Here is a 20,446-nt window from a genome sequence, read left to right as displayed (position 1 = left end):
AACATCAAAGTCATGCTGTGTCTTAAAACTGTACATGAGGTGTTATAAATAGCAAGTACAAATGTTCCATTTACTATTATTATCATTATATTATTAAATCTATATCCAAAAAAAATTCATAATAAAAAATATTTTAAAAATTATTATTGTGTTGCAAATGATAAAATGAGAAGAATACTATACGTACTACTTGTGTAACACTGTGACTTCTAGACAGTTGACCCCCTTCTTCTCTACTTTCTGTATAAGGTTCTTCCTCCACTGTCTGGGACCGCTGTATTTTATGTCTTTTATGATTGTTATTCACCAAAGCCTTATGTAAGCGCCTGAATGATAACTTAGCACGGTATCTTCGCAAGTCTGCACATAAAAAATAAAACTACAATGTAAAAGTATGTTCAACTCACAAGCTATTGTTATAGTACTTTCATACGAATACAATATTTTCTAAATTTACAAAAGGACATACCATAAAAAAGAAAGATATTCTTGAACAATAAAGACTGGTAAAATTTATTCATTCAAAGCTCTTCACCTATAATTAAGCAGCCAGGGCCCTCTGAATGTGGAAAAGGAGGGGACAAGAAGAAAGGTATGGATTAATCATAAAAAAACTGGTTTTGAAGTAGAAAAAAGCTATTTTTGATAGCGTAGCAGCTGTTCATCCTCTAACAAGTTACATTCTCCTTGTTCCCACCAAGGTTCCATAAGGAGCTCCCATTGGACATGACTAAGGTTTCTTTTTTTATATCTAGTTTCGGTACAGCAATCAAGCTAGCATTCCACTGGCTTAAGTATTATAGCAAGATGTTAACTAATTCAAAACTGTTCCAAAAGATTCACAGGCTAAAAATTAACACTGCATTAATAAGCAATAAGGCATGAGCTATAACAATCATTATTTTACCAACACAACCGAAGGTGACATTAACTTTAATTTTTAAACTAGCCTTTTCACACAAATTTTCCAGCTTAAACACATAAAATTAAGGTTCATAAATGCATATGAACAAATGCATTGTCATCTAGCTATTTTATAGCTACTGTATTTCATGACAAAACAAATGAGCTTCTTTCATATTGCTGAAAGAATATTTTTAAAAATATTCCATATGACAATAAATTATTCAGTATTTGTACAGTACATACGTACTTGCAATCCGTGCAATGGCCCACAGAGCAAATCTTGACTCTCCAATGCTTCTTAGCCTCTCACTTTCAATATCTATATCAGAAAGTAATCCTAAGCCAATTGACAGGAAAGACAGCCTCTGTAAACAGAATAAAATGCATTATAAATTTTTCAGCATTTTGAGTTTCCATAAGTTCTATACAAAGAAAACTAAACTTGTTTTACACATAAATTAGACATGAGTGAATTGGCTGACTTACTCATTTTCACTAGCAAATTGGTGTAACATCAACTAGTGTCATAAATACCAGAAAACATCATTTGTTGTGAGATGAACTACAATGAATCTACAAAAAGTCTTTCATATCAAAAGATTCCTACAATAATGTAGTCAATTCATTTAAATGCGTACATCAGTTTAATGTAAATGCTTATGAGATAAGCAGTGTAATGTCTTTTTCTAGTGCAACACATAAATAAAATCAGGCATGGAGAGAAAAAAGGTAAAGGTGTGTTAGTCAGGGAACACATTAGCATGAAAAAAATTCCAAAGAATGACAACAGGAGAAAAATAATTGAATAGTGTAATCTAAAGTTTATCAATTTCCAAAGCAAGTGTGGGAAGAGTTCTCTTAGCAGTTGTTCAGAATGTTTCATTGAAGAGGATGACGAATTGCCCCCTTGAACTCAAAGGACCAGGAACCCAAACAGTACCTGTAGAAAAGAGACTGAGATGCCACATAGCAGCAGAGAGGAAGAAGATCAAGAGGAGGCGAGAGGAGAGTCACAAACCAAACATACAGCCTGAAGAGGAAAACAAAAGTTGGAGCATTCCAGTCATAATAGCAACTTTCTGGTGTGTTGCATTAAGGTTTAAAAGGAAGCAATGGTGGGCACCAACACATCGCTCCCCATTGTAACTTCCTTATTGCATTCTTCCCCTATCTGCTGGCACCCTTTTTGAAGTCTGTTATTGTGCAACTCATTAGTTAAGCCTGAGTGCAGAATTGCACAATTTATATACAGCACTTGAAAAAGGGGAATCTGGGAAACAATACCTTGAGAGTTAATACTTCCTTAGCCTAAGAAAGCTTGGTGTGAACCAGAGCTGTACAACTCTCCAGACAATAATAGAGGATCCCTCTGACAAGCCAACAATACCATCAACACCCATTCCAAAGTGGACCAGATATTCCTATCAGGAAAAGGAAAACTCCTGGACTGCATACCACAAGGAAGGGAAGAGGTGGACCCCCACAGGACTTTCATGTTTGGGGTTGTCTTCTACAGCATAGCATGCAGTGGAAGTCCTCTCCTTGGGGGACAATGTATAATTTTCAATGGGCTAAGGTGACACAGTATAATTTTTACTGGGCTAGGGTAGAGATGGTCTCACACTCCCACTCCTCTAAAGTAGTTTTCCAAAAAAGAAGATCCCATTTTAAAAGGGGGTCAGAGAGATAGTCGTCCCCAAGAAGCATTCTTCCAAATGAAGAGTGATCCATCAAATTTGAACAAGCATACTGTTTGCATAAATTTTCATTTATACTGTACTTATTTTATGGGAGCTCACAAACAAAGGATTTAAACTGGTGGCTAATCTGGAGAGCCAGCAAAGAAGAGTGCTAACAAAACCTGAGAACGGTAGTTGACAGACTCCGTCAAAAGGTTTCTTAATAGGAAAAAGTCCCACCTTACATCCAGCAGGCTTTTTCTGAGGCTGGGACTTTGTTGGGCTACTCTTTGCAGGAAGCTGTTTATTGCCAAAAGTACCCAAACCTGAGAAGATTACTTACTTGCACAGCCCAGCTATTCCAGAAGAATGCTGGAACGAAGTCTGGGCCTCTTACAGTTTGGGTCCATGGTACTGTAGATCTAATCCTGAGATTGTGACTGTAGGATTTAAACAGAGTCTGGCTCTCACATGCCACAAAAAGGCTTTGAGATAGCATATATCTGAATATGGAAGATATTCTATCTGTGAACCTAGAAGGGGTCTCTGGCAAACAGGTGAACTGACTCCACCCGTCTCCACCCGTTCATATGAGTGATAATTCATACGGATGCCTCCTTGACAGGTTGGGGAAGCTATTGAGAGGATTGTCAGTTAGGGGGAAGATGGTTACCCATCTTGAGGCTATTGGTTGTCTTTCCATCTCAGAAAATTGAAACCTCCTCCAAAAAGGACCCATATTTTGTTGGTCCTAAACAATATGACTTCAATGTTTTATACGAGAGGTTATGCTTACGCCGAGCTCCTCTCAAGTCAGTAATTACTAACATGCATCCACAATCTGGAAGTGGACCTGTTTGCCACATGCGAGAACCATCAACTTCCAGTGTGTGTTTCTCTGAACCTGGACATTCAGGCAATAGCAGTAGATGCATTTCTACAAGGCTGGAAAAAATGGAGGACGATATACCTTTTTCCTTCATTGTCCCAGGTTTTGAAAGTTTTGAACAATGTTCTACAGGCAGTCCATGGTTATTGGCAGGGGTTCAGTTCCCAATGGCATGACAATAACAAAAATTCGCCGATAATAGTGCCAAGCCCCAATTAACAGCGCCGCTAACCAAGGCTCGGCGCCAATAACAGGGATCATCGTACATAGGCGCTGAAAATCAGTTATCGTCATTGGTAGACAAGGGCCAAAAAACCGGATCGCCGATAACCGGGGACTGCCTGTACTAGTTTTCAACGGAACTACTACCTGCCTAGTAGCTCTAAATTAGCCAAACGGTCATTGGTTCCTTATTTCTTCAACAACAAGCAAGAGAAAAGATTCCCCTGCCATCCACTGTTCTATCCCACACAGAAGGAACAGAAGTCGCCTGGTCTACCATGAACATTATTTGCGTAACATTGCTAGGTATCTAGTGCAAAACTACAGATTTCATCTTTCCAACATATCAGTCTACGTATATGGAAAATGTGGTTAGATTACCTCCACACTGAGAGCCCAGTTGAAATCTGGTAAACAGTTTTACATTTTTATGTCCTGAGGTCAAGCGCCTTGCTATTTCACAATCATGGGGTACAAGGCAGCATTGGTGGAACCCTTGCTTTATGGTTTTAAAATTTATTCTAATACATACAGAAATTGTTAATTCTGTTCTCCAGTCTTTTACACTGCAAAAGTCAGCTCCAGCAAGGTTTCCCATTACGTGGTCCATGAATATGATTCCTGTCATCCCCTCAGTTCATGAGCTCAATACAACTACAACTCATATGTTGCAAAAGGCAGGCTTTTTGACTAGTCTAGCATACTCATTAGCATACTGGGCTCCCTTAAACAAGGACATTTCACCACGTGTACACCTAGTTGTCATTTATTGTTGTCTCCTGGCCTATCATTTATGGCCTACAAGTCCCTTAATCAAAACACTGGGCACAGTGCAAAATATTCTTGACAACATCCCATTAACAACAAACTACACTACTTTCTACTTTTCACCCATCCCCATTTGTTCTCTTCCTACTTAAGTGTCAGGTTTCCATAACTTTCTCATGCTCCAGTTTTCACCTCTGAAGTAAAAAGAATTCCTTTTGCCAAGCTCTATAAGAACCAAGAAATATTGTTCAAGGGTCTCATGAAACTACTTAATAATATTAATAATAATAATAACAACTTCAAAAACACACACAAATCCCCAGTTAAGCAATCGAACAAATATATTTAAAAAATAAAACTACACAGAGACTTTTTGAGAAATCTGTAACCTCAAAAGCTCTCTGAGTAGTTTTACTTCTTAAATAGTATGTTTGTACAGTTTCATAACTGTGGATCCGTTTGCTACAACAATAATAATAAATAATAATAATAATAATAATAATAATCAATAATAATAATATATTAATAATAATAATAATAATAATATACTTTATTAAAAAGTAATGGCTACTTCAGCAGCATTACACTTGTAGAGATTCTTCTCTGTTTTCCGAATAGCGGCTTTTTTCCGTGCTACTTAGACAGGCTAGTAGAGCGCCTATGGAGTATGTCTGGCAGCTCCAGACGAAAGCTCGCTTGTTTTCAAGAAAGAGAAAGAGAAAGAGAGAGACATATATATTATATATATATATATATATATATATATATATATATATATATATATATATATATATATATATATATATATATATATATATATCGTTAATGACTTTGATACTATGGTATCATAGTTTATCTGAAAAAGCCGCTATTCGGAAAATAGAGAAGAATCTCTACAAGTGTAACGCTGCTGAAGTAACCATTACTTTTAATAAAGTATGCTTGAGAGAGGGTCTGCTTCCTAAGTACAATAATAATAATAATAATAATAATAATAATAATAAGATAATAATAATAATAATAATAATAAAATGAGTATATAAGAGGATCAACAAAGGTAGCTGAAATATCGAAGAAAATACAGGAAGGAAGGCTTCGATGGTATGGACACCTGTTACGAAGGGAGGAAACGTCATGTTGGAAGACATACGATGGAAATGGAAAGTGCAGGGTAGAAGGAAGGAAGAAGGGAAGACCAAGAAAGAGATGGCGTGATTGTGTAAGGGAAGATATGGAATTGAAAGGTATAAATGGAGAACGAGGCACAAGACAGAAATCGATGGAGACGACTCATTCGTAATGGCGACCCCATATAAAAATGGGTTTAAGCTAGGAAGAAGAAGACTCTTACTTTATATATAAACTAAATAGGACATTCTAGCTTTGAAGACACTGTTTTGTTCAAGTCTATTGATTACATAAGTCTGTTAACTCCTCCAGTGTTATAAGGAACTCAAAGTAGACTTTACTTCTTGTAATTAAGATTGCCCAAATATTCAAAAGCAATTTGTATTCACTAGTAATCTTAGCCATAAAGAACAATAAAACCTTAAAGAAATTTACTATAGCATCATCTTACTTGGGCATCAGGAGTGTGAACAAGTACAAGGTCCATTGGTGAAGTATATCCATATGCAAGATTAAGCGTAGATACCAAGACAGGATTTGCCAGGTAAGGTTCACTGGATGGGAGAGGGAAGATGTATATAAGGTATTGCAGTTATGAAACTTCTTAAGTAAATCTCTTCACTAACATATCATACATGGTAATCTCATAAACAAACCCTGTACGTACTTATAGATACAGGTACTAATGAAAAATTTCATACTTTATGAACTTATAAATAAGGAAGTACTTTTGTGTGTCTACGGGCTGAAAGAACACTGCAAAGAACCTAAAGTAATGCCTACTGCATACTGTGTGAGGTGCACTGACGGCACCAACCACCTACGGGGTTTGTACTTCCTATAGGTAGTCAATAGAAAATGGAAATCTTTAAATGATTGGCAATGAATCCCGCAACTATAATTACATGTGGTAAGCAATGAAAACTACATATCTCACGTTGAGAAGCTAAGCAACCCTCATGATGAACACACTTAGCAATATACAGGCAGTCCCCGGCTTACAACAAGGACTCTGTTCTTGAGACGCATCGAAAGCCGAAAATTGTCGTAAGCCGGAAAATCGTCAAAAATCCTAAGAAAACCTTACTTTTAACGCTTTGGGTGTATGAAAAACTCTGTAAACTGCATTGTTATTGCATTTCTCATCTTAAAAAATCTTCAAATATTGATTATTTTGCATTTTTAGTCATCTTTCTTCCACCAGATTACTGCTGTAAGCTACGTAACCCTGGAGCACATGTCGTAAACCTGGAAATATTTCCTGACGAATATAATTGAAAAGTGTCGTAACCTTGGAATGTTGTAAGCCGAACCCATCATAAGTCAAGTACTGCCTGTAATTCTAATGGTATAAAGCAAATAAGTATCCAGTTACAGTAATTAAATGTAAGGTGCTGGCTGATATGCAATAAAAATTACATAAAAAGATTATTCAAAAAGTGTCTTATTTAAAAAAAATTAAAGTATTTTTAGTTTTTATTGAATAATCTTTCCCTAAAACACTAAAATTAAAAATTGTTGTTAATCAACTAGCTTCAAACACTCAGTTGTAAATGTACACTTACCCTAAATAATGAGCCAGTGATCTAGCTAAACCATTCCCAGATCCACCAGGAATCACTCCAACTGGATATTCTATAGCTTTATCCCAGTCTGGTCTGGATAAGAGCCCATTGTATATCTACAAAAAAATTATTTTATGAAATAAAAGAAAATCACTTTGGTAATGAATCAGTCAGGTTCCAAATTAAAAAGATTGTATCAAACGCTTTGTCCATAAGCTATAATGCAGTAGATCTTCCCAATCCAAGCAATGTTAGCTTAGTTCTATCTTATATATGGTTGGAATGAAAGCACCATTTAAGAAAAATTTTGTTATTATTAATTAAAGGTCCTAATAAGTACTCTTTTGAATACATTTTACACCTGTTACTAGTACGTACACTCTTCATGGAGATAACTGACTGAATTCTTACCAAAAAAACAGCACAAAAACAATAACTGTCACCTCCAAAAAATGCATTATTCTTTAAAATAACTTTATACTCAAACCCTTACTGGCAACAAAAGTAGGATTAAATATAAAAAAATTATAAAAAATGCATCTAGATGATTGAGACTGCCATGTTCAATGAGGATAACAGCTTCTTCAACAAATTTTCAAATACCACTCTTATAAAAAGCAACTTTCCTTCAAAATACCAAGAGAAAAACATACAATTCACATCAGAGGGGAGCCTCAGTGGTCTAAGAACTCAAGACTAAGACACACTACTATACTCTGTTTTTTTCCATCTGTCCATATGCCTGTGGTGTATGCATATGGTAACACTGCTCCCGGGCTTTAGATAGTTACATTCAGCTTACATTCAACAATAATAACAATATCCTATTTCGAATATTAACAGTGTAATTCGCATACAGTAAATTATTAAAACCCTTTTCAGTTGCAAATGTACACCCAGATATCCTTTTATTTACCTAAAACTTACACATAGCGTAACTATCTAAAGCCCGGGACGCAGTGTTACCATACCCAAACACCACTGGCGGGTGGACAGATGGAAAAAAATAATTGTATAGTAAATCTTTCTCAATTAAAAAAAAAAAAACATAAAATTACTGCCTTAACTGGCAATGCTGTGTCTCAACACTTTTCCAGCATTTTCTTTGTAGTATTGCCAAACACATTCTTCCATGTACATTGCTATACATCCCTTATAACATATAAGGCAATAACAGAAATAAAGCCTCAAAATGGAAAAGGGATCAGTTTTGCATTTAGAAATGTATTATGAGTGATATCTGAAGAAAAGACTGGCTTGTTTCCATCCATCAACCAACACTGCCTTCTCTGTAATCACATGATCAAAGAGGCTCTCATTGCTGTTGATGTTAATTCTGCTCATCAGAGACTCCACACTGAATTCGCTGTAATATTTGTTGAAAGGACACTGGATTTGAGAACACTAAATAAACTTTCAAAGGGTAGCAATGCTAAATATGATTCTAAAAAATTACTTAAATTTGATACTAGTCTATCAGTCCCTTAATTCCTATTTGGATCCTGATCTCTTAGTCACATCTTAACTACAAATCAGGTGATTTGTTTAATCACCAACTTGGCCCTAACCACTTCCTCAAATACTCTTACTATTATCGCTTTGCTGCAGGTGTGTTTCAGCAACTGTTCTGATGAGCATCCCTCTACCTGTTAGATACCACTGTGATATCCACCAGTACACCATATCCATGCTCAAGTCTTACCTATAATTTCCTCTAAGTTGGACACCAATAGTATTTTCACTTCCTCCTTCCTCTAGTACCTATAACTCTAGACTAGACAAACCATTACATACAATTTAGTAGACAAAAAAATTGTCAATTGAAAATATGAACCTATTCTCTCCACTTTCACTTGATGAACATTTTCCAAAAGTATCTTAACACTTTTTGTACAAGTTCTGTGGCACTGATGAATAAAGTAGTTCCCTAATTTGCTTTGATGTTAAATCAGTCATCCTAATATTCAACTATTCTCATGAAAGACAGTCAGTAATACTAATTTTGCAATTATTCATAAATCTTTTTATCCATAAAAGTTGATTAAAGTATGTGAGCACAACCACAGTGGCCCATATTAGAAATGACCACTTAAAAGACCACACAGTTCAGTTACCAAGGCATAAAAAAACTTGGTACAGTTCTAGTCAGTCCTTATAGAATCCACCCAAATAACTTATTCCATCTCTGTAATAACATAAACATAAGAGAAAAAAAAATATTTCCAAAGATTCAAACTGCTGACTCACTACATCCTCTTTCAAGCTCTCCTATGTGTGGGAAACTGCATTACCATACAAGCAAAATGCCCTTATGCTAGTTAAGCAAAGATTATGTCACTAGTCTAATCATAGAAGGAGAAAGGCAATTTCGATTTGTAAACCACTTATCCACAGTTTTGGTCCACCCTAAATTTGGACAATATAATTCTTTAAATCACAAACTAACTGCCACAAGATGGATGGAGAACATTTCACTTGAATATCTTTACCAATAACTTTCAGATACAGTACTGTTACATACTTCCTAGAAGTATCTACAAAAGATTTACTCTACTGTTAATGAATTATCTCTCAGTATCACGATAGCATAAACCATGATGTAGACACTGGTTTTTCTCTATATATAATGTCCTATACAGGAAATCAAACTTACCTCATAAAGTAAGCCATCTCCTGAGACAATCACCAAGCCTGCATACTGATCAAGATCCATACTTCTGACCAAATTCAAAGCATGATTTGCTGCTTTAGTAATGAGAACTTCATGAGGTACTTCAGCCTCTCCAAGAATAGGAGCTACCTGTTTTTTGTAAATTCTATGGGCTTTTCCAGGTCCTGAGTTGGGATTGATAACAATCAATAGTTTTTTCCTTCTGTTGATGCTACTCCTAGTATGTCCTGAAAATAATATAAAATAAATGGGGATCCTCATTCAAACTAATAACTGTTCAGACATGAGCAATGTGAATCATAATATACTTAAGGTATATAGAATAGATCAACCTGCTTTAGGAAGCATGTACAACAGCTTGCACAGGTAGGGCAAGAACTTCAATTTCACAGTCCATTCAATGAGAACTCTTGCACTCAGTCTGAGGTGTCAATGACCAATCAAACATTGTGGGGGAAGAACCTCAATACAGTTTTTATTTCAATATTTGTTTAAAGAGGATACTGAACAACTGCCTTTCCTAGAAGAATACCTGTCTACTGCCCAACTGCCTTACCTAGCAGAATACGTATGTATCTAATTAAGAATTAAGGAAAGTCAATGCATATCAGCCCTCCAATTACAAGCCCTGGGTATGGGAGTGCTGACACTGCCAACCACTCAAAAATGCATTTCCTAGAAATTTGATAAAGGACCAATAAATCTACAATGTGAACCTGGTAAAGCAAGGGAAGCATGCAAATATAAATTCACAAAACCCAAATTCTAAATCAGTCAGTTTAAAAAGAAGTGCAAAATGTAGATGCCACGAAGTATGCATTGGGCATTTCATACTGAATTCACTATAGTATGTACTGTACAGTACACAGTAGTATACAGTATATGTACTATACTATAAATAAAGGAGGCATGGTATAATACAAATACATTATGATTTTATAACTCTATAACCATTCAAATGTAAGGGGACAGAAGTCAATGAAAGCTTAAATGAACCAAAATTGTTACAGAATACAGCCCTAAGAGTCTAATAAAAAGTGCCAGATCTGACTGAGACTCACAGGTTCAGTTAATAAGGCATTGCAGAACCAGGGTCAAGCCCCCATAGATTACATATGAAATCCAAGGTTCCACTGTAAAAAATAAACAGGATGGATGATGACTCACAAGCCACAATTAAGCTGGAAGTAGTTTAAATATCCGAGCTAAATAATAGATGCAGTGGGTGATATAGATAAGGAGGTTACCATCAATTTCTAGACAGATATAATAATTGGAGGATGGTATCAACAAGAGGATCCCTATTTGGCTGGAGCACAAGGTACTGTCAGCCAAAAAACTCTTGGCAGTTTCATAATTTTTCGTTCACCTGCCTGACGCACGATTCATGCCTTATTTATCTATTTTTCTTTTCAAAGGTGGAAGAAATCATATGTAATGACGTTAAAAACAGTCACTGATATCTTTAGAACATTATGTTATGTTATTGTGTAAAACTATTTTCCATATAGCAAAATTGACGTGAACGAAACGAAGTGATAAAAAACGTCATATCACAACCATAGATATACATTACCAAATAGATAGGAGACACCTATCACTAGTAGTATCGCATAAACATAGTCCTTAAATTATCATTTCAATATTAAGTTGAAGGTAGTTGAACTATTCCATTTGTTACATTTTACAGAAAACATTGGAATCTCACATAATGCTATCAAATTTAAAAGCAAAAAGAAAAAAAACGATATCCTAACAGTGTGAACCCCCCCAGACGACCTCACTCTATTGCTTTTGATGTTATGTGCACGGGAATCTAATGTCAATGTGTCATTTATCGGTCTAAGAAACATCCCTCGATGAGCGAGAGACAATTGTTACACTGCATTCGGTGCAAGTTCCTGTTGGAGAGATATCAAGAAAGCTTAATAAACCGGAGAGAATTATACATAGATGAATCAAATTGTTTAAAGAACCGCAAAATTTAGAACATGGGCCTAGAGGTGGAACACCTCGAAGCACCACAAGAGAGGAAGACAATACAGCAGTGTAAACGTTGCTGAGCAACATTCATTTGTAAATTTTGAATTCTAGTGCCTCGTCACGACATTGCTGAACCAGGAATCATGACTAGCTCTACGCTTATGACTGGTGTCTGATGAACACTTTAGATGGAGAGGAAGAGATTTTTAAATCTACACTTGAAATCTTTGATAGGTGTCTAATGAATAAGTCTAATGAATAAGCAAACTTATCTTTGATGGATGAGTGATTCAGTTAGGCTTATAATACTCTTTTTCTTTTGTTTTTTATCGGTGGCCAGTGAATACCACGGATAGGGAGGGAAACAGTTTCAATGATGCATGCATTTTTTTTCTTCAAAACCTAAAGAATATATTTTATTGGGAGATACTTTATTAACATCGGTCTAATCCTTCCATCACTCCTATACGCCACCTCCGTTCTCTTCTCCATCTCAGGTTACTCGATCCGACGAACTCGTATCGCGTGAAAGCATCACTAATGATATCGGTTATTTTAAAATTCCCCGCACCGACAACGGACGCCTTAAAATGGATGTTTTATAAAATATTTTTTCTGTTCAAAAGAAACTTTATCTTTCATTCCCCAAAATATGTGCATACACTCGTGTTACACCCTGTAGCCGTCAAGAGCAACCCTTGATTAAAGCAGTAGGTTTCTCTTGAAGAAAAAAAAAAAAAAGACATGAAATAGACTTAAACGAGAACGTCACCTTTCATATTTCTTATCCTTTCAGCTACTTATAATATGCTTATGGTAGTAGGTCTAGGTATACATGTGAAACTAATTTGAATTAATTTCTATTTAGAAGAAATGAATAACTACAGAAAGATCAACCTAAGAAAGCTTTAATGAAAGTAAGCCTTTCTTAATGTATTCGTCAGTTTTGACTCCCACAGCTTTCCAACGTGTCCAAATGAAACAGGATGATATGCAAGGAATTCGATAAAAAAATAAGACTGAATAAGGTCTGAGTTAATTATGTTAAGCAATATGAAAAGGATAAGAAGAAAGGCGACATGGCAATAAAACAAGAATAACGGGAATAATCAAAATAAAGCAGATTACTATATATAATTATTATATATATATATATATATATCTATATATATATAAATATATATTGTCGATTTAAATATTCATTAATATTACGTATCCGATAGAGTATACTGCTGAAAATAGACCTAGGCTAATTATGTGGGAAAATCAGAAGTCCAATTTAGGCCCACTAAATGTGTCATGCAAATTATTTTATTGATCAAAGGACAAAATTAGTTTAATTAAACATCGTTTTCAAGGAATGTTAACGCCTTGATGTATTGTTTATCGGCTGTAGGAGACGAAATGACAACACCCCAGTGCAGTACGATACGTTGAGTCAAGACTCGAGCGGCAGCAAAGCCAACTTCAAAATCCTTCGGTATGCTGTCACGAAGCTAGAGTTGAGAATAAAATTAGAAATCGTGGACAAATCGGTATATATTTCCCTTACTTTGCAAAATAATTATCTTTAACACGTTGAATTAAGTCTACTCAATTCTAATGTAATTTATTTCAAGTATAGCACCTTTGAAAGGAAATGTTATTTATTGTTAAGTAAATAATCTGGCACCTGCATATGGCAATATTTCCATAACGAACAATGAATTAAGAAACTACGCCCATTCTTCGTTGGCCGTCTGTACATAAGGTGGTGGTATGACCTGCCATGTTGTATGGGCTAGGAGCATCCCTACAGAAGAAAAATGGACAAAATAATTTAGATGACAGAAATGAAGACGCTCAGATGGATGGGTGGAGTGATGATAAGAGACAGGATAAGAAATGAATACACCATGGGATCAGTAAAAGTCACTGAAGTGTCAAAGAAAAGCCAAGAGTAAAGACTGAGATGGTTCGGGCATGTGATGAGGAGGGAAGATGATGAGTTCCACGTTGCAGGAAATATTATAGAAATGGAAATGCTGGGGCATGTAGGGTGGGGAAGCCTATGAGGACTGCATTTGAAAAGACATGAGAGAAAAAAAGAACAGATGGAGGGAGGACACAAGATAGAAACATCTGGAAAACATATATTAAAAACAGTGGCCCTGACTAAGGATTACGATGAGAAGAATACGCACAGAAAGGTACTCCAATGAGTACTTCCCCTACTTATGCATGTTTCCATTACCAAAAGTTGTGGTCTTTGTCTAAACAGTTAATATCTATACAATTCAAAATGTTCTCTTCAGAAATTCTGAGAAATAAAGCTCTACTATAAAAGTGAGTTACTTGTTTGACTAAATACAGCTTGGTAAAGACCTGGATTTTTGGAGTTTATTTGCAGAAAGCCCCTCTAAAAAGAAACATCAAGTTACCATTCTGCCAGCTTTTCATGCCTCCTACTGAGAATACTGTAATATCACATTACTGTCGGCTACTGGTCACTGGATTCCTATACTAAGGTTAACAGAAAACAATCAACCCACACCTTCAAGCCCCTTTCTTTAAATCAATCTATCTTTCCTGGACATGAAATCACATTATCTTGAGTCAGTGTAAATTACTGTAAACAGCTTTTTGTAAACACAAAACGTAAAACGTTATATGCATATTCATTTGTTTTTGGTCTTACCTTCTGTGACATTTATTGCCATAACAATTTGGGGTCTGTCCCAAGCCAGTCCAGGACTTGAACATTCATGTCATTAACTTATGTTGCGTTAATGATTTTTTATTTTTCTTGGTTAAGACCAGCTCATATTTTTTGTAAAGTCTTTTGAACATCAAGAGTTTAGGATTTGCCGTCTCTGGAAGAGTTTGAAACTTTGAAAATTTGAGTTTAATTAAGACTGCTAGACATAATATTTCAACTGGGAGGAAAACCTTTACCCAGCCTAAATGCTTAGAAAAATGTGAATGTGTTAAAACTAGTCAATGAGGACATTTTCCCCTGTGGAAATTCCACTTTCTGTGGAAAACAACTAAAATTACCTCTGATACTGACATCTGAACATGAACTACAGTTGAAAAATTAGTAATAACACCAAAAAATTAAGAATGGGCTAAAACAAAATGAACGTGGCCAAGAGCTTCAGTTAAAACCAAATCAGTGACAAATTAGAAAAGGAATTGGGTTAAAATAAATTAAGCTACAAGCATGACAGTCATTTGAAGTCAGATTACAAGTTTCATGTTTCTAAACTAACTTGTACAGACGGCCAACGAAGAATTGGCGTAGTTTCTTAATTCATTGTTCGTTATGGAAATATTGCCATATGCAGGTGCCTGATTATTTACTTAACAATAAATAACATTCCTTTCAAAGGTGCTATACTTGAAATGAATTACATTAGAATAGAGTAGACTTAATCAACGCATTAAAGATAATTATTTTGCAAAGTAAGGAAAATATATACCGACGGGTCCACGATTTCTGATTTATTCTCAACTCTAGCTTCGTGACAGCATACCGAAGCATTTTGAAGTTGACTTTGCTGCCGCTCTAGTCTTGACTCAACATATCGTACTGCACTGGGGTGTTGTCATTTCGTCTCCTACAGCCGATAAACAATACATCAAGGCGTTTAACATTCTTTGAAAAACGATGTTTAATTAAACTAATTTTCTCCATTTGATCAATAAATAATTTGCATGACATAATATTTAGTGGGCCTAAATTGGACTTCTGATTTTCACACATGATTAGCCTAGGTCTATTTTGAGCAGTATACTCTCTCGGATACGTAATATAAATGAATATTTAAATCGACAATATATATATATATATATAGATATATAATATATATATATATATATATATAAATATATATATATATATATATATATATATATATATATATATATATATATATATATATATATATATATTAATCTGCTTTATTTGATTATTCCGTTATTCTTGTTTTATTAGCCATGTTCGCCTTTCTTCTTATCCTTTTCATAATTACCTAACATAATTAACTCAGACCTAGCTATTAAAAAAAAAAAAAAAAAACGAATATAATTCAGTCTTATTTTTTATCGAATTCCTTGCATATCATCCTGTTTCATTTGGACACGTTGGAAAGCTGTGGGAGTCAAAACTGACGAATACATTAAGAAAGGCTTACTTTCATTAAAGCTTTCTTAGGTTGATCTTTCTGTAGCTATTAATTTCTTCTAACTAGAAATTAATTCAAATTAGTTTCACATGTATACCTCGACCTACTACCATAAGCATATTATAAGTAGCTGAAAGGATAAGAAATATGAAAGATGATGTTCTCGTTTAAGTCTATTTCATGTTTTTATTTATTTTTTTTTTTTTTTCAAGACTGCTTTAATCAGGTTGCTCTTTGACGGCTACAGGGTGTAACACGAGTGTATGCACATATTTTGGGGAATGAAAGATAAAGTTTCTTTGAACAGAAAAATATTTTATAAGCATGCATTTTAAGGCGCCCGTTGTCGGTGCGGGGAATTTTTAAAATAACCGTTATCATTACTGATGCTTTCAAGCGATGGAGTTCGTAGCGAGAGTCGGCTCGAGTCGCCTGAGATGTAGAGAGCGGAGGTGGCGTATAGGAGTGATGGAGGATTAGGCCGATGTTAATAAGGTATCTCCCAATAACATGTATTCTTTAGGTTTTGAAGAAAAAATATGCATGCATCATTGAAACGGTTTTGGTTTCCCTGCCTATCCGTGGTATTCACTGGCCACCGATAAAAAACAAAACAAAAAGAGTAAGCCTAACTGAATCTCTCATCCATCAAAGATACGTTTGCTTATTCATTAGACTTATTCATTAGACACCTATCAAAGATTTCAAGTGGAGATTTAAAAATCTCTTCCTCTCCATCTAAAGTATTCATCAGACACCAGTCATAAGCGTAGAGCTAGTTATGATTCCTGATTCAGCAATATCGTGACGATGCACTAGAATTCAAAATTCACAAATGAATGTTGCTCAGCAACGTTTACACTACTGTATTGACTTGCTCTCTTGTGGTGCTTTGAGGTGTTCCACCTCTAGGCCCATGTTCTAAATTTTGCCGTTCTTTAAACAATTTGATTCATCTATGTATAATTCTCTCCGGTTTATAAGCTTTCTTGATATCTCTCCAACAGGAACTTGCACGATTGCAGTGCACAATTGTCTCTCGCTCATCGGAGGGATTGTTTGCTTAGAGACCGATAAATGACACATTGACATTAGATTCCCGTGCACATAACATCAAAAGCAATAGTGTGGTCGCCTGGTTCACACTGTTAGGATATCGTTATTTTTTCTTTTGTTATTAAATTTGATAGCATTTTGTGAGATTCCAATGTTTTCTGTAAAATTTAACAAATGGAATAGTTCAACTACCTTCAACTTGATATTGAAATGATAATTTAAGGACTATGTTTATGCGATACTGCTAGGTGTCTCCTATCTATTTGGTAATAAATATCTATGGTTGTGATATGACGTTTTTTATCACTTCGTTTCGTTCACGTCAATTTTGCTTTATTGAAAATAGTTTACACAATAACATACCATAATGTTCTAAAGATATCAGTGACTGCTTTTAACGTCATTACATACGATTTCTTCCATCTTTGACAAGAAAAATCGATAAATAAGGCATGAATCGTGCGTCAGGCAAGTGAACGAAAAATTATGAAACTCTGCCACGAGTTTTTTGGCCGACAGTACATATACTGGTTTCTATTTTAATAAAGGAATATGAAAAAAAGTTATTTTTACCTCACCTTTTAAGAAAAGATTTCTTAAAACACTTATTTTGTACATACAAACTATTGACTGTGATTCCCATTTCAAACTGATGGCTACTTGTCCACATTTATGAAAAAAAACTGTGCTAACTTGGTGGAATTATGGATATCACTTACATAGTATGAGTGGCAACCTTTTTTTTTTGTCACACAGCTGCTCCCACCAAAATTATTATTATTGTTTAAAAATATCCACAATTAATTATTATAAAAATATCTTTCTAATGTAAAAATATAAAAGCCAAAGACGTTTTCGAACACATGAAGCGGTATTTCCTCAGAAGATACACCCTATTCAATGGAATGAGCCTACAAGGGCCAGTGACTTGAAATTCAAGTTTCCCAAAGAATAAAATGTTCACAATGAAAGAAGTCACAAAAGATACCTGGAAATACATAATGAATAGATCAGTTAATAGAAAATGAAAAAAAGATAAATGCGGTATTATATATATAATTATAGACTAGATATATATATAGAATATATATAAATATAGATATATTATCTATACTATATCATCCATATATATATATCATATTATATATACAGATATTATATAAATAAATAATATATTTTATTACAGAAACTAATATATATATATATATTATATATATATATAGATATATATATATATACAGGGCAGTCCCCGGGTTACGACGGGGGTTCACCGAAAATCATCGTAAGCCGGAACATCATCAAAAATCCTAAGAAAGCCATAGTTTTTAAATGCTTTGGAAGCATTCAAAACTATGTAAACTGCATTCTTATTGGCATTTTTCATAAAAAAAAAACCTCAAATATGATTATTTTGCATTTTTGGTGTCATATTTCTTGTGCCAAATGAGCATTGGGAGGCGTCGTAACCCTGGAACATGCGTTCGTAACCCAGGAAATAATTTCTGATGAATATAATTGAAAAGCGCCTTAACCTCGAAACGTCGTAAGACCGAACCCGTCGTAACCCGGGACTGCCTGTATATATATATATATATATATATATATATATATATATATATATATATATATATATATATATATATATATATATATAAATTAGTAAAATACAAGGAGAGTTGTTTTAAGGTAGTATGTAATCTGTTCTTGAACCTTGGAGGTTCTAACTGCACATCTTCAGGGAGACAGTTCCGCAATCAAACAGTTCCAAAGACCTTTGGAACTGAAAAATTGGACAGTGTGGCACACTTACTGCATACTGCTACTGCTGTTCAGCAAACCTGGTCACTCTCAGCAGAATAGAGGTTCAAGGATCAATTATGATAGAAAAAGTTCCCTTCTAAAATGCAACTTGTGAAACATTACAAAAGTGGCCATCTGTCGACCAAGTAAGAAAATTTTAAAATTTGAAAATTTGCAACACTATTCTAGAAGGGATATGAAACGTTTCCAACTGGAGGAGAGGAAGAAAGGACCACAGAGAAGAGCAGTTTTATACTGGTATGAAAAGTTAAAGAAAAAGTTTATAGTTTTCACATGAAACAAACAATTGCCTTACACAGCTGAACAGCGCCAAAGGTAAAAAGGCAACCGAAGTACTGTAGACATTGGCTTTTTGAAAGGATGACATCTCCAGATAAAAAGATCCGGTAATTAAATCTATCATGCTATTTACTTCCTTTCTGGGTAAAATGATAAACAAACCCACCTCTGAACAGTTTTAATTAAAAGTGGTGGTTCGCTTAATAACAACACACTGATAAAAGCAATTAGCGGCATAAGAATAGCCTAAAAATTACTTCTTTGGTACATGACTTAAGTTACTTAGTACTAACACAGATAGATAAAAAAAAGTAATTGCAACAAAACAGACGTATGCAACGAAAAAAGAAACAGGCTAGCCTTGAAGTTTCCGAGGATTGCTTATCTTCCAGTGATCTGCTGATTGTGCTCATTGAATGAGTAAATGCTAATAAGATTTTACTTACACTGAAATATTTCTCTCTCTCTCTCTCTCTCTCTCTCTCTCTCTCTCTCTCTCTCTCTCTCTCTCTCTCTCTCTCTCTCAGTTGGATCAAGGGGAATCACATCTAAAATTATAAAGTTCAAAATATGCGTCACGATATTTTCTTGTAAAAAAAATGGAAAAGAGTCACATTTAGAAAATTCGCGCACAGTTCAGAAGGCTTTCTCGTTGTTATTACTTAATGTCAAAGCCTACATAGTACTGTGATTTAACCCTTTTGCGCGTTCTGTATATGCATCTTTTTTTACGCTGAGCCTAGCCTCTCACAAGATGGGAGAGGGCGTCCAATAAATTAGCCTCTCACGAGACAACATCAAGTCAGGATCGTTAAGATATGATGAAAATTATTTAAGAAATAAACTTATGATATACATATGGCACCAAGAATGAGCGCCGTTTCAATTCCAAACGTCACCAAGGTGGTTCTGTTCATTTGTTGTTTGTCCTCAGACAAGCAGGATTACGCTGAAAGAGCTACTTCTGGAAGGAGAATTGTTAAGCCTTGGCGTACGTTTTCGCTTGCTAAAAGTTCTTGGTATCTTTTGTTTTGCTGTCTATGAAATGTAGACTATAAATCATAAATCATCTCATTCAGTTAATAGGTTACATAACGGTGAATGTAAAAATAATGCTAATTAAGTGTAAAATAATAAGACTAATATATCGTAAAATTATGAAAGATTGAATGCAATTAGCTATATATATACCCCAAAACCATCAAAAACCGTTCTACGGAGGGACTTGAGAATTCTAACCGGTGGTGTTTCTATATAACAAAAGTGCGGTAAGAAAGATTGGCTTTTGTAAGACAACTGAAAAAATACCCAGT

General features: G+C 34.9%; 1 protein-coding gene across 1 annotated transcript in view; it reads right to left on the bottom strand.

Annotated features, from left to right (window-relative positions):
* The window catches only part of LOC135202225 (sphingosine kinase 2-like), a 45,198-nt gene that overhangs the window by 9,516 nt on the left and 15,236 nt on the right, over window positions 1–20,446 (bottom strand). The window contains exons 2-6 of the mRNA XM_064231491.1: window positions 9,811–10,055; window positions 7,158–7,273; window positions 6,044–6,146; window positions 1,154–1,271; window positions 188–360 (exon numbers count right to left, since the gene is read on the bottom strand). Coding sequence (XP_064087561.1) covers window positions 188–360; window positions 1,154–1,271; window positions 6,044–6,146; window positions 7,158–7,273; window positions 9,811–10,055 — 755 coding nt within the window. The remainder of the gene's footprint in view (window positions 1–187; window positions 361–1,153; window positions 1,272–6,043; window positions 6,147–7,157; window positions 7,274–9,810; window positions 10,056–20,446) is intronic.

This window comes from Macrobrachium nipponense, chromosome 30 (assembly GCF_015104395.2).
Source record: "Macrobrachium nipponense isolate FS-2020 chromosome 30, ASM1510439v2, whole genome shotgun sequence".
Lineage (NCBI taxonomy): Eukaryota > Metazoa > Arthropoda > Malacostraca > Decapoda > Palaemonidae > Macrobrachium > Macrobrachium nipponense.
Note: the sequence above shows the minus strand (reverse complement) of the source record. Positions and strands in the feature narration are given on the sequence as shown.